The sequence below is a fragment of the Cataglyphis hispanica genome, chromosome 11, assembly GCF_021464435.1.
Source record: "Cataglyphis hispanica isolate Lineage 1 chromosome 11, ULB_Chis1_1.0, whole genome shotgun sequence".
NCBI lineage: Eukaryota > Metazoa > Arthropoda > Insecta > Hymenoptera > Formicidae > Cataglyphis > Cataglyphis hispanica.
In genome coordinates, this window is record NC_065964.1 from 5,921,859 (window position 1) to 5,937,760 (window position 15,902).

Consider the following 15,902-nt stretch of genomic DNA (forward strand, 5'->3'; position numbering starts at 1 on the left):
CGCTCGCATACATATTTTTTAAATATGCTGAATTATAAATTTTAACTCGGTGCGTACCATGCTTACGAGCTCTCTCCTCTTCGTCGTCACTGAGAAACAATCCGAATTCGCGTTTTAACCGCTCAGTGAGATTTTCTCGTTGACGTTCTACCAGAGTTGGCGCCGCGGACCAACCGATTGTACCCTCCTCGCCACCTGATTCGAATATTAATCTCGTTTTAATCGCGTTAAATAAAAGCAAGAGAATACCACGGGAGCTTTTATATATATACATATATATATGTATATATATGCGTGAGTTTATATTCTAAATTTAAGAATTTTTTTAGAGAAATATTACATAATCCTGTAAAAATTCACATACTTTCTCTCTCTTTCTTTCTCTTTATCAATTAATAAATTTTGTATACTAGACAAGTATTTGTATTATTACCTTTCTTTTCATCATTTTCATTGGTGGCGTTTGGGAAGAGCGTTAACGTGGTAACGCCCGGTAAATCAAGGGCAGCAGATGCCTTGGAACCCTCCTCGTCGGAACTGAGCGAAGAGGTGCCACTGCTGGTGCTATCTGATCTACCTCGCGTTCCGCTTTTATCCGCGGTGGAATCATCTTTCGACGATTCCGGCTCGGCTCCAGTTCCTCCGGACGATTGTTGTTTGCGTTTGCGATATTCCGATATGGATAACTAAAAAAGTAAATGAAAATATTTTTCTATAATATATTTGCCATCTTTCGTCACGGACATCAATTTAAAAAGGCGAAAGCAAGGATAAAGCGAGCGAAGAAATTATATTTGGTTTTGCACTACGCTGGACGTGTAATAGTACGGATAAATGTTGATAAAGAAAGGAAACAACGGAATACACTAATTCCTTAGCAACATAAAAAAATTTTACTACAGTCCTACCGTTCTAACCTTGCGCTTGACGGGAGGAAGAGCGTCCGATTTAAAGGCCGGCGGTGCAGGCATGTTATTCGGTACGACGGTCCTCGGATCTTTCAATCGTTTTATTTCCTTAGGTTTGGTCTCCTCGTCCTTTTTGGCGGGAGCCTCTTCCAGCTTCGGAGGGGCTTCTTGAATCATGGCCGAGCCTTGTACCGTGTCTAGGCTATGTTCAGGGGAGATGTCTGATTTTGGTTGAGTTACTTGTGACGATGCGCTAATCTCGTTATCAATGTCATTTTTTATTACTTCAGGTTCGTCGTCCAGTTTCGCTTCCAGGAGCTCGCGCAACGCAGTCGACAGCATCGATTTCTCCTCGCCGTTCGTCGATTCTTCCACTGTGTCCATGCTTATCGTGGATTCAATGATGGCTGCCTCAAAATCCATCTTGGCCGTTTTCGGCGCAACTGCCGGATCGGTCTTCTTGCGAATGCGCTCGCTCAATGGTGGAATCGAATGGAAGATCTTGGGAGGATCTGAGATGGACTCTGCGTTCGAAGAAGCCGATTCAAAAATAGACTCCTCGGACAAAGCGGTGAAGACGCACGATTGTTCTGTCTTGGAGATCTCTTTCGAAGCCTCGTCGTTCGTATCTCTCTTAACCGTTTCTTTCGCGTCATCTTCCGTAATGGTAATCTGTTCCAATTTGATATCGGGCTTAGTGTCCAGTTCGTTGAAAGACGTTTCTTCATGTTTGACATCAAATAATTTAAAAGATGATTCGCAGTACTTGTCGTCGTCTATATCCTTATCTTCCGAATCTGAATCCTCCTTCGAGCTTTCCATCAATCCCTCTATTCCATCCATGCTTTTGTCTTTCTCCGAACTCGTGTCAATTTTCTCTTGATAGTCGTTACCATCGTCGCCCGTGATCTTCTTCATCTGCGCTTCGACGTCGAACTCGTCGATGGACACATTATCGTCCGATTTCTCGATAACGATTTCTTGACACTTTGTAGCGGCTTCAGATTCTTTATCCTCGCTATTGGATTTCTTATTTTCGTTACTGGCAACATTCAATGCGATTTCGTCCATGCCATCAAACTCCAGCTGCAACTCGGTAATTCGTTGCTCCAGAATTTCATCGGATGCCATGGGAGATGGATATTCTTCTATTTCGGTATGCCTTACATTGTTATGGATTATCTCGACTGTGCCTTGACCCTCTTTCTTTATGAAAGGTTCTTTTTTCAAATTCAAATCACTGAACGACACTCCGCTTTCTACGACTTTTTGAATCTTTGCAAATATTTTCGGATCCAATGGACCATAATTACATTCGGTTTTGATATCACCTTTTTCCCACTTTTGAAAAACTTTTTCTTCCTTTATCGTAGCACTTTCTGTTTTCATCGCGGGAGAAATGTCCATTTTAACGATATCCGAGCATTCCATTTTTTCTTCACGCTTTATGTAAAAATCTGATTGAGGAAAAATATCAATCGAGAGTTTCTTTCGAACTGGATCATCGGAATCTACCGGTCTGCTATCAACCTTAACCTCTTCTTTCATAGATTCCGATTCATAATGCATCTCGTCATTCTGCTCTACAAAAGGTGACTGTGCGCGTTCCGCGTAATCATCCTAGAAAAACAGTAATTTTGATACTATTAAAAAATGTCGAATCAAATTTCACATTTAGACGCATTAGAATATTATAACATTCAAATGCTGAAATATATTGATGCGAGACTTACCTCAGCGGGACATAGCGATCTGCTGTTAGATGCTGCTTCAGTTGGTAGTAACATAGTCGGCGTTGTCGGCGGAGTATAATTTTCCGATGATAGACTCTCCCGAGCTATTCTTCGCTTCTTGGGGGGTGCCACTGTTTCGCTGAGCGACGGCGGACTTTCAGGCCGGCTATTGGGCGAATCGCATTCCTCCGAAATTGCCTGACGTAGCCACCGCTTCTTTGCCGAGCCCGTGGGACAATTACCGCCGTTGTTATTGTTGTTATTTCCAGAAGCGGCAACAGCCTGCTGTTGCTGTCTCCGTTGCGGTGGAGAATCGCATATACCGCTAACCGAATTGGCGGCTTGTACGAGAGTGGCTAAGCTCTTGGCTGCGTAACTCTGTGAGAGGAATTCCGCCGTTGGATCTGTCGGCAACGGCGGGAAATGTCTGCTACATAGCGGATGATTCATGGAATTTTGTAAAGTCGGCGCTGAAGGTAGAGCCGGCAGCGGCGACACCTGGGATACATTGGCCTGGGGCGGATCGGGCGATTCCTTCAGCCATTCGTTCATCAGTACCTTCTTCGTTTTTGGGAATTTAAAACCTGGTGCCAGCGGGCCAACCGCCGCGGCCACCAACAAGCAGGCGGATGACAGCGGTGTGGGTGGCGTGGAACTTTGCGAGCTACTACTAGCCCCACTGTCGCAAGTAGGACTCTTGACAGGAGTGGGTTGCTGCAGCGGCGGTGAACTTGGAGGGCCCGGAGCATTGGAATTCGCCAGGGCCAATAGTAAACCAGCCGCTGTAGGAATTCCACTGTGATGACTACCGGATGATGGTCCTATGCTGTTCGTACTGTCTCCCATCGTGATCGTATTCTTGGCCGGCGTATGTAGATGCGACGAATAGGGAACTTCCCGGCTGGGCGGACGACCCAGTAGAGGTGGCGACTGCATGGAATTGCTTTCGTCTCCAGAGGACACGTCAGACTCAGCCGAATTCAATCTCGTTCTCCGACTATTATTCTGCGATTGAGACGTGCTCGTCGTCCTCGCTCGACCTTTTCTCCTCTTCCGTCGTAATGGTCTATCCGAATTTGTTTGTTTACCACTCTTGGACGACTGTCCCGTCATCGGATTATTATCTTCATTGTCGCTGTGTGTGCCACTAGACTCTTTTCGTTGTGCATTTCTCGCTTGCACCTCCTGCTTCCTCTGTTCTGCTTTTTCCATTCTCTCAATGGCCTTCATGATCGCCTCCATCTTTCTTTCCTCCCGCGTCATCTTCTTTTTATCCTTTTTCGTTTCTGGCGTTGTCACCGGCGGTTGGCTTAAAATAGGTGACGTTTGAGGTTGCACGTTCGTTACGATCGCGGTAGGTTCCTCCTTCGGCATTTGACGAGTCGTTGAAACGGTAACCGTGGTCGTAATAGTTTTTCTCGGCGTCGTGACAGTCACCATCGATGGTGCGGATGATGTCACGGTCGAAGTGACTTGTTGTTGCGTGATACTCGTAGGAACTACCGGTGGCGCAGGATCGGTTTCCTCGCAGACGGTGTTCCTCCTACCTCGCCGTCTCCGTTCTCTGCCACTACGTACGTAACAAAAATACATGATGAAATATATATATATCACGTGTTATTTGATCCTATTATCTATATTATTATATTATGTGAACTTACTCGGCATTTTCGACGAGAGCGCCGTTGCTACCTCTTCTGTTCAGTTGCTGGTTCGCCACATTGGCAATCTGACATTCCCGCGAATTGTTACACGCGCACACGATGGGTAGCGCGGGAGAGGAGCCGGGATTGGGCGACAATAATAGATCGTGCTGCTCATGCTTGATCGTTATCTCGGCATTTTTCTCTATCGCGCAGGTTGTTACGATGTAGAGATGCAGCGTACCCTTTTCGATGCAATGTTTCACTTCAGCGTTTGGCTTGCAGCTACGCCGCACGAACCTCGCATCGTTCCCGTACGTTCGTGTATCCACGCACACTTCGGTGCCGTCGCGTGGCAAACGATAAAAGAAAACGAACGGTCCCGGCCGCTGGGCATGCTGTCTACCACCCTGCGGATGCTGCGACCGATGTTGCGTACTGAGCATATACTTGCCACGCAGCTCCACGACGGGGGTGTTTGGAGGAAGGTACATCGTTGCCACTAGAAACTGCATCAGTCACAAAAAAAATGTTTTAGAACAAATATCGATATATGTATGTTTTCATATATAAAGCAAGAATTAATAGATGAAAAAGATATGTTGTACATGTATTCTCGATCTCATTCTAAAGTTCAATGAATTGCGATGAATAATTTTGATGAATATTAGTGAATATTGAAACAAAAAAAGATAATAATTTAATAGATAATTAAAGATATAAAATAAAATAATTTAAAAATTCTTAAAATAATTTTAAAAATATCTCGAGATTTTTGTAGTTTTTTTTTCCATATTTTACTTACTCTGAGATTATTACTGTGCACGTTGAGTCTGCATTTACCGGTGGCAATGACATTCATGTTAGTCTGTCTGAGATCGCTATGCGTGCCGTTAACCTTGATGCTCGATATTCTGGCACGTAATTCGGGACTATAATGATTTGTGACGGCTTCCTCGTATCTCTCGATCCACTGTCTCAGGGGCGCAATGTTGGTGCCCCAAGCGTCTTGCACATCCTCCTCCTTATCCTCGAGACTCATTCTTCTTTTAGCTTTGCGTTTTCCGGGCCCTCGTTTCGGTGTAGTGTTCTCTTTCTTGCGAACTGCGCTCGATTGTCGAGGATGCGAGTCTCTTCTCTGTCGTTTCGCGACATTGTTATTATTATTATTGTTATTATTCAGCCTTCGCACCTGTGCGGACTGAGTGGACGCATCGGACTTGCCGCGTCGCGGAATTTGTGACGGTGGCTGCTGCTGCTGCGGTAGCGAACGTTTTTTCTGGACCGTCGCGTTCACCGAGCCAACGTCCGTATCCGCTGAGCTGGTGGACGACGTGTCAGATGACGTATCCGAATTGAGCAGCTCCTCGCGTTTGCGCATTTGCAAAGCGCGGGCTCGCTGTCTATCTACTCGTCGTGGCCGACATCTTTCGCAGAGATACTCGTCAGGAATGTTTGAACGGTCTATGCCCATGCAATCGACATGTTGCCATACTCTGCAATTGTAATCGAGATTAGGTAAAGTCTTCAATATATAAATAATTTTTTTATCATCTGGGAAGTTGTGGCTTGCAAATTTCCAGATGATTTTATTTCATTTGTAATGGATGTCTTCTCTAATGAATATGTAGCGAGAATATATAAACATTTTTTATATAGATTAAAAAGTACTACAAAGCGAGAATATATAAAGTTTCTTTATATATTTTCGCTTTCTGTTCTCTAATCTATATTTTATATTAATATTGAAACTATTAATAACTTACAAGCATCGATCGCAACAAATCATGTATCCATCGTCATGTTCAAAGTCACTAAAATCATATACATAATTATATATTATAATTATATAATTATATATTATACTATATATTATTATAATATTATACTATATATTATTATATTATAATATATACTAAATATTATTATAATATTACGCGAATTATATGATATCCCTATTTGTTTATCTACAGCTTTAGCCTAATATACAGCGTTGTATATTAGGCTAAAGCTGTAGATAAACAATACTTAAGAACTAACTTAAGAACGATCGTTAGCTTACCAGATGCATCTAGTGACACTGTCTTCGTCGTCGCCTTCTCCTTCGGGTGCCGTTTCGGTTTCTTCGCCTTCCGGTTCCGCTTCTCGTCCCGCTTCGCTACTGATCGTGCTGGCGGCGTCATCCTCCGTATTGGTATTACTCACAACTTCAAAGTAAATAACATTTATTATCATTAATTTCAGTATATTAACATAGAAAATATCAGAAATAATTCTGATATTTGCATAAAATCTCAAAAATATCTCTTCTTGAAAATAAAAAACGGACAATTTTACAATTGATGTAATGTTGTAACGATATAAAAGGCATTACCAGGACTAAAAATATAAGAATGTTGAGAGGTGGCCGTGGAACTGCCAGCTCCATTAATGGGTTGCTGCTTTGGATGAGGCGGTGATGACGGAGGTGGTGGTGGAGTTCGCGGCGGTGGCGCTCCGTAATTGTGGTCTTGGAGAACAAACTGAAGACACTGAAATTGGATGGGAACGTATTTATTTATTAACCGAGGATATTTGTTTTAAACCAAGCAAAATATTACATTATACATAATTTTATAAAAAACATAAATAGATATGTAGTTCACAGAACTTTCTAAGATAATGAATTGCTTCGATGTATAGATTTGTACCTCATAAGGAAGTGGCATTCTTCTCACTGGTGATTTACGAGCATTTTGTTCTTCTTCTTTGGAAATTCGTAACTCGGTTTCATTTCTACAAAAGAAAAAAAAACATTGTTTTTAGCTCAACATGATTAAGATTGCAATCGCTTAATGTAGACAAAGAGAAAAGATTAGTTGTCTGTGCTTGAACTTACTTGACTTCAATGAGATCCTTACGAAGTTCGGTCACAGTCGAGGATACCGGCAACAGGGTCTTTATCTGTCCAGTCTGTTGCCTGATTTGTTGGGCATATTGTGGCGCCATGATTAGTTGCTTCTGCTGTATCACTTGTGGTTGAATCTTGATCGGTGAGCTTTTGTGCGCAGTCATTATAGGGGACGATGCGACCGCAGTTGTTTGCTGCAATAAGGTCTTGATACATCCCTTTTGCGCAATCTGTATTGCGGTTGGACCCTGAGTCTTCGTCAATGCTGACACGTTTGTGTTCAATGAGGTCTTAATGCCACTGGCGCCAACTTTCTGGGTATGATTCCTCTGTACGGGTTTCTGCGGCGGAATTGTTTTGATACAGCCGGGTTGTTTCTGCGGAGCGTTCTGCGGATTGATTATGTTCTGTTGTTGTTGCTGCTGTTGTTGCTGTGTTACAATCTTCATAGATTGAGCAAGATTACTATTTCTCTGTGCTGCAGATTGTTGAACGGCATTATTTTGGGAGTTTGTAGTACCTTTGACGGGATTCATTAATTTTTGGGAAGCGCCTTTCAGGCCTGTAGACTGTAAAGCTTGCGGGGTCTGACCCTTCGATATTCCTGCCCTCATCATCATCTGTTGCAATGGTTGTTGCTGAACTTTTGAATTTATCACAGCTTGAGTCCTTTGATTATTCGGTACCACTTTTTGATGCATATTAGTAATACTGTGATTTCTTTGAGCCTGTAGATTATTTGCGTTCGTCGACTGTTGCTGTTGTGACTTTTGCATCACTAATTGCTGCTGCGAAGTTTGTATGATTTGCTGCTGGAATTGCGTCGACGGAGACTGTATCTGCGACTGTTTATTACCAAGTACATTCGAATTTTGCGGTGGTATTTTGGAGATATTTGGTACGCTGTTACTTTTGCAGACATTACTCATTGCACTTGGTACCCGACTAGTGTTTAGTATCGTCTGGGATTTTTGCAGCCCGGTCACCACCGATTGAGATCTCTGATGAGGTGCCTGCACCTGCTGTTGGCTCATTGTAGGCTGCTGTCCGGATGTCTGAATCTTTTGTATACCGTGGCCACTAGACTTTGGAACGTTGTTTACCTGTTGTGCAGTCAATTGTTGCTGCTGTCTAGTCATTGACAGAGTTTTCTGGGACCCCTGCAATTTCTGCAGATTTTGTTGCTGTTGTGTCTTATGATTTGGATGATGGCTGCTGCTCAACAGCTGCGATGAAACCTTCTGATTATTACAAACAGACTTTTGCGTGTTGACAGGCTGCATCGTCTTTTGTATCATCGGATTAGCCTGCTGAGTCTTTTGTGAATTCGCGGTTGCCTGGTTGTTGACTGTCACCTGATTAATCTGATTAGTTAATACCTGCGATTTTTGCAAGTTCTGTGCCCTGGACAAAGAATTGTTACGTTGCGCGGTTCCGACAGCAGACTGAATAGTATTAGTCATATTCGTTATGGTTTTTCCCTTCTGCGCAGATTGGCTGTTCGTTATAACACTTGAAGGTGCCGTTTTTACTTGTATCCTTTGAAGATTCGTCGCCGCCGTAGCAATAGTCTTCACGCTTGCGGCGGTGCCTACAATGTGCTGTTGAACAGAGACAGGATGAAATTTGGGATGCAATGCAGCTTGCATATTGCTCGCTACTAGAGGAGATTGAGTTGATATAGGGGAGGTATTGAGAATCGCCAACGGAACAGGTTGCGCCTGGCTAGATGATGGTATCTTTTGCGAGATGACACGTGTCGTCAACACTTGCGTAGTGTTGGTTTGCGAACCAGCGATCATTTTCTGCACCTGTTCCCTGGCACCTTTGGCGACTGGATAAGTCACCACAGGCTTGACTGTCGTAAGAGCAGACGCAGTAGCGGCCATCGCTGTGGGTTGCTGAGTAGTCGCCGCTTCCAGACACTGCAACAATTGCGACTTACCACCACAAGCAGCCGCGGCGACGTCGTCGCTGCTCGCAATCATTACAGCGTTCCCCGTCGAGGTGCTGTTGGCATCAGTGGCAATTGCTGGTTCCTGGGACCGCCATATTTCCCGGGCGAACAACAACGTTGGCGGTTGCCCTTCGCCGCTCTTTGTTACATTCTCCACTACCGATGCCGTCGTGGCCTCTACATCTACATCCAGCTTCAGAACGAAGCTCATGGTGGTTTCGGCGGCTTGCCCATATTCTTCTTCCATTTCCGCGGACGTAGATTTATTCGTTCCAATCGCCGTCGAAACGGTAACTTGCATCGCTTCATTATCGTTGTTTGCCGCCGCCGCTGCTGCGTTCTCGTGGCTGCGATTATCACCGCCGGCTAACGGAGACACCGGGGGAGGTGGGCCAGGCCCTGGGGACACTTGCTCCCCACTGCCAGCTGTTCCACCCCCCGATAACTTGATTACCGACGGGATCGACGTTTTGATAGCCTTGCGAAAGCACACCAAGTGGAAACTCGCGAGTGAGTTGCGCGATCGGCCCAGGTACAATTGGCTATCGTCCTCGTACGGCTTTGTCCTTACCAAGTCTAGTTTTCGATTCGGCTATTTGAGGACTGTGAACCATACGCTGCAACAAAAAAATTAAAATCGGTCATTTTCGAGTCTGCAAATAAGCTGAGCTTTGCAGATTGTTAATTTTATTTTTCGGACGTCAATCATTTCGAAATCAATATATCGAAAGGATTATATATTGCAATGTTATGGATTAACAATATTTCAGTCTATAAAAAAAGAACATTCTTTCAAGAATATATATTTTTTAGTCATAAAAAGACATCTCAAGATTTTTTAATTTCAGTCAAGACCTACAATCATCGGGGGCGTCAAATTTCATCCGAAATGTCCCAAACTCGTCGATCAACGACGGATTGCGGCTTCGAGAAGACTCGACAGAAACGCGATATTGTCTTTCAAAGTCGATATCATCCCTTCCGTAATCAACACGATGTCCGAGAAAGACGGAAGCGCGCGCGAGAGATCTTGAAGGAGCGCAGATTCCCGAACAACTTTCTCTCGACAAAGTACGCCACGCACGCTCGCGGACTGTTTGCTCGGTCATTGATCACCACTGCGGGCGTCAACTTTCGTATCTCGTTACCCTCGCGTAATAAGGAAGCGTGTCGGAATTTCAACGATATCGAATTAGCGCGCGCCCATAAGCTGCTCGATGACATTTCATTTGAAAATAAAATAATCTAGAAAAAAACATCGTATCTTAATCGCGATACTTTAAGGGTATCCCGAATTATTTCGCCGCAAGTCTACTTGAAATACTGTGTATTATTTTGATCTTGCGATAATCCGATTATTCGCGGCCTCGCGCCAATATGCAGAAGAAGGAAGATGAATGACACGCGCGTTATCGTCCAAGATAATGAATTACGTCGAGCTTAGCGGAGCGTACTGTCTTTAATCACATAATTATCATACGCATCCGCTCATGTTTGGCACGATTATGAGCGACAACGACGTTTCTTTTTTCTATTACGAATAGATATATGGTAATCCGACTTGTTAAGAAATACAATATCGAAGTATCTCCTTCTCGACGATAATTCTTTCATCGAGGTACAATCAAGTAAATGTCAGTTAGTCGAGGTTATGCATCACGTGCGTATATTGGTGTTTAATTTTAAGAGATATGAATCACTGCGAATATTATTTTAGACAGTCCGACGAAATCTCGCCGGATTCCCTTCGCAACTTGCGGCTTGCCGGAGAAAAATTGCAGCCGTGTTCTTGACTAAATATAATGTCCAGTCGCACATAACGGCATTTATGCGCTTATGAATTATATAAAAATGTGTAAAATACTATGTGAAAAATAAATGTGGAAAATAAAATACTAAGATCCAATGGAGATGTTTTCCCATTTCACAGATTTTACAATTACTATGTTATCAGCTGATCTTCGAAATCCTCACGATGTTTTAGGTCTGAATAATTATATCTTAATATTCTTATTAAGCACAATTAATTACTTGGACACTCAATCTTCTAAAGCTTAAGTTATAATGTTAACCTATCGCTTGTATGAACGATCTTCATCAAAGGTTAAAAAATTGAATGACTATACGGCGAGGTTAATATCGATAGCGATATGCGAACAATCGATATATAATTTCCAAAATCGAGTTATTGATAAGATCGAGGGGGTCGTAAAACACCAAAAAGTTGGCTACAGAAGTAACATATAAATAAGCGCGCGTGATTTGCAGTTGACGTATCGAAGAGACAGCGCGAGGAGGGAATTAGAAAGTCTCGCCAAGTATGTACGATTTTTGGAATGCCTCGCAGCTGAAGGATTGCATCGAGTGAACCTTAAAGAGCGAAGATTTTGCGAAACCCTTTTCTCTTTCTCGTGACCGACTTTTGAATGGCATTGTTCGCGCAAGAGAGAGAGAGAGAGAGAGAGAGAAAGAGAGAGAGTCGTTCCGCGGAACAAATCATCGTGACGTTCATACACAGCCACGTGTGCGCGAGAGAATTAAATTTAATAAAAATATTAATACTCAATAATATATTATATATTATTTTTTAAATAAAATATAATATCCTATGTAAAATATTAATATCAAGTATTCGACCTACAATATTTCTTGCAAAGAGAGCATCGTATACGTAACAAAAATTATGATTATATTTTTTTATTATTTTAAAATAGAGTATTATATATATAATATTATTAAAATTCAGAAATTAAAAAAAAAAGAAATGAAATCCATCAATTTTGTTTCTGAGAGATTCATGTAGCATAAAATATTGATAAATAGATAAATCGAAAAAGGTAATGTAAGGTAAAGATAATATAAATAATTAAAAATACATCGATTGCATCTGTATATATTGTATATAACTTCGGTAGGTCTCGTAAGAGATAATCGTTCCTCGGCGTAATATTTTCCAAGCAACAGAGTCTATCGATATCTAAAATCTTGAGCTGTAAGCAAGTGAGGGTGAGTATCGATCTTGGAAAGTCTCTTGGTTGTGTCCCTAGTTCGCGATTATCCGCTCTCTCGAGCTCCGTATAAGCGTTAGGAAGAGTCATCGATCCTCGTCCCCGTGCAACGTTTATCGGTTGCATCGCGCTAGCCTAGCTTCGAGTATCCGCTCGACGGAGGGACGCTGTCGCGCGCGAGGAATTAACGAGCCCTCTTAGCTCTAGCGGCGGCCTACGAGGTTGAAGTCGATGTTGCTCCTCGTCGTCGACGTTGTTGTTGGCAGCAGTGGGATCAGCGACGACCTACTTGGCGTGCCTCGACCCTCCCCCTCCTCCCCCTCCCCCTCCTCCTCTCGCGACATCGATTCGCACCGAAATTATTCCCGAGCCGATTATTGTTCGCGCCATCCCCATCGTTCGAATTCCAACCTCTCGAGGCCCCGCTCCTTTTGAAAATAGAGACCCCCACGTATTTTAATCGCGCGTATTTTCCATACCCAACTCGCAATATGTGCGTGCTTCCGCGCGCTCGAAAGATTTTCAATTTCCTCCATTGCACGCTAAATTAATTTCCCGTTTTTCTCGAGATTTTTTTTATTTTTTATTTTTTTTTTTAAATACAAACTCGATGTATTTTAATAAGGATCAGAATTATTGATCGATTGATATTATATAGAGTGCGAGCAAGAGTCGAGCTTCTTGCTTGAACCGAAGACGTATGTCGATGTTCTAACAAGGCATTGGCAGGTGACAGACGCATTTCTGCAACGTAAATCGCTTTAGGCGCAGCAAAGGAGCGCCTATTACGTATTTATCTCTTGGAAACAATGACCTCATCGTGACGAGTGTTAGCATGAATTATTTACGATCACGTGTGGAAACTTCTTTGTTTCCGAACTACGATACAACAAATAATATTTAAGCGTATTATGTCGATACGCAATTGAGGAGATATAAAAAAAAAAAACAAAATATAAAAAATATGATTTTAATAGCCTAATCAACGCGATTAAAAATATTTCAATAAATCGATTGAAAGATTTATCTGCGAAAATATTTAACAAATTGTACTGAGGATATGGAAGCAGAGGCGAGATAAAATATAATTGCGATGTGAATCATCATAATTTGATCTTTAATTAATTATACATAAAGGAGAATCGAGTCGCCGGCCAGAGATTCAAACGGACCGCGTATCTTAATTCTTATCCGCTCGCGGCGTTATCAATCGAGCTCGTTGTCGACCGCTGCCGATTTTACGGAGTCGCTTTTACGAAGCGAGCGGATTGCGCACGACGGACGCTTCCGTCGCTGACCCCTTCAGAGAGAGAAAGAGAGAGTCTCTCTCTCTCTCTCTCGCTTTTTTTTCCTCCCTCCTTTGTCCCTCTCGGTCGACGTTACAGGAAAACGGTGTTGCTCTCTCGCGCGCGTGCGCGACTCTCCGCGGCGCGCATTCCGTCGTTGTGTGTAGCAGAAGCCTCGTTATAAGAGAGGCCCCGGCCGATGTAACTGCCGCGCAAACGTCACGGAGATGCAGGGCCGGCGGTGTCGGTTAACTCTCGGGGCGCGAATCGCTTGACCTCTTTCAGTTAATTATAATTTGTAAGGCCCCTCATTATATGCGATACGTGTTTTACTGGAATCGTATCTTTTTCTTCTTTTTTTTTTTTGAAACGCGAGAAAAACGTCAGTCAAATTATATTAACGATAAGACGTTCTTTGACTTTTTGTGGAGACGCAAATTGTTAATATCTTTACGTCAGTAATATGTGAAATTATATATAAATCATATCGAGTATCGAAGGTCGAACGTAAGGGAAGAATGACAAGTCGCGATGTTCAAGTTTGCAGATGCATGAATTTCAATCCGCTCCTGTTCGTGGCGGGGTGATGGTGTTGAGAAGAGAGAGAGAGAGAGAGAGAGAGAGAGAGAGAGAGAGAGAAAGAGCGAAAGGGGAGAAGGGAGAGCAAGAGGAGAAGCGCTTAATAGCGAATGCGTGTAAAACATAGCCTATAGTCAATTTGATTCCAATATTACCTACAGTAACCGCGGACAATGTAAACCAATATCATCCGCTCACACCGTCACCGTTCGAGCATTTAGAATTAAAGATGCAAAAACATCTGGATCAGATTAAACTACTCCCAAACTAGGATATTTAGATATCTTACGTTCTAGAGATTATAAGATGCTATGCGAATTTGTAAATCCGCACATCTCTTCGAATTTCCTCGGGAAAGAATCTCGAGATAAGCTTCGTATATATCTCAGTTAAGTTTCTTGTAATCTAAGACGCGCTTAGGAGACCTCCGAGAGATATTCGTCAACGCAGCTTTGCTCGTTTCATTCTTAATCTCAAATCGAATTCAAACGGGTCTTTAACATGGCGTTTCAATTACCGTGATATAAACTTACTATCTTACTATAATAGAAATTCACTCTCCGGAGAGAAAACTGCTTTCTTCTGCGAAGAATCGAAAGAAAGCCGAAGAGGAAGGTAAAGGAAAGGTATGATCTTTCATCAGGAAAAAAAGCGTCAAAAACATTTTTTTAAGCACTCTATACGGTCGCCGGAAAATATCGATCGCGTGGATACACGTCATTTAGATACTCTCGTCTGTGTGCACACATGTATACGCGTGTAGTGTATATGTATTCAGCTGTGGCCCCCGCGCATCCCTCACGAACGTACGAACCTACGACTAGGTTCCACACCGTTGCATAAACGTTCCGTTTCTCGGTCGCTCTCACTTCTTCCCCGTCGTCGCCGTCCACCATCGCTCCTTCCACCCCCGTCCTCTTCCGCGCCGCGCCCTCCCACCATCCTCCCCTCCCCCCATCTCCTGCCCCTCCCTCGCACATCATCCCCTGCCCCGAACTCTCCCCCCCCCCTACCTTTCCGCGCGTGTGCTGGTATACCAACGGCGTGCAGTGAGCCGTACACAAAGGCCTGATTGCCGGACACCCGGTGAAATATGCCAGTCCCCGCCAATAACCGGTATCTCTACGCTGCCCTCTCTTCATTTTTGCGCTGTCTTCACGCCACGGGTTCACGATGGAGCGGCAGGGGCTCTCCCCGTCAAAGGGGGAGTCCCTCGACGGGTTCGAGTCACGACGAGGGGGAAGGGGGAGGGGGGGGGAGAGAAACGCGGGAGGGAAACAGGATGAAGCGAACGTCGCTGGAAGTGTATCGAGATGCGAGAGAGACAATGCGACACGAAGCTGGATATCTCCCGATGCTCTTTACCCCGCACAGTGCAAGAAAGATTGTTTATTTAACACGTAGGGGGGAGAGAGGGGGGAGGAGAATTGCTCATCGCGACAAAACGAATAAATGGTACATTGATATCGATTGCGCGGAAATAACAGTTGATTAGGATAAAAGAAAGAAGGACGTTATTTTGACAGCAAAGTTGTTTGGTGATATAGTCGACTTTTATAAATCATCGACCGCGTCAGATAATGGTTCGAGTAATTACTGTGAATTGAATATGCGTATGTGCACAAAACGATACATTTTATTCAATGAAATAAAATTTAAATAGACGAGAGAGAGCATTTTTTTTTTAGCGGATGCTCGCTTATTTCGATATTTGCGCGCTTTTTGTTGTACATATAGTTGCTTCGATCGAAGATAAGCGGGAGAGAGTAAGGGTAGGTAAGGCTAGGTGAGGCTCTGGGCAACAATGCGAGGTTGTGCTAACGTTACCGCGAAAAAATCGCGTCGCCTTGTAAATTCACGTTTAAAAATCGTGCTTTCTCTAAAAACATTTAAAATCC

The 15,902-nt window shown here is 43.3% G+C and overlaps 1 protein-coding gene across 4 annotated transcripts in view; it reads right to left on the bottom strand.

The window, feature by feature from the left end:
* LOC126853032 (uncharacterized) overlaps nt 1–15,902 on the bottom strand; it is a 30,833-nt gene that overhangs the window by 4,722 nt on the left and 10,209 nt on the right. For 2 of the 4 annotated variants that reach the window (XM_050598408.1, XM_050598409.1), the window contains exons 2-12: nt 7,163–9,748; nt 6,975–7,059; nt 6,659–6,815; nt 6,347–6,491; nt 6,051–6,098; nt 5,090–5,780; nt 4,303–4,793; nt 2,642–4,211; nt 909–2,528; nt 434–686; nt 58–195 (exon numbers count right to left, since the gene is read on the bottom strand). In XM_050598408.1, the coding sequence (XP_050454365.1) occupies nt 58–195; nt 434–686; nt 909–2,528; nt 2,642–4,211; nt 4,303–4,793; nt 5,090–5,780; nt 6,051–6,098; nt 6,347–6,491; nt 6,659–6,815; nt 6,975–7,059; nt 7,163–9,432 (7,468 nt within the window). In that variant the 5' untranslated portion in view covers nt 9,433–9,748. The remainder of the gene's footprint in view (nt 1–57; nt 196–433; nt 687–908; nt 2,529–2,641; nt 4,212–4,302; nt 4,794–5,089; nt 5,781–6,050; nt 6,099–6,346; nt 6,492–6,658; nt 6,816–6,974; nt 7,060–7,162; nt 9,749–15,902) is intronic. The other 2 variants (XM_050598411.1, XM_050598412.1) reach the window with 2 other exon arrangements.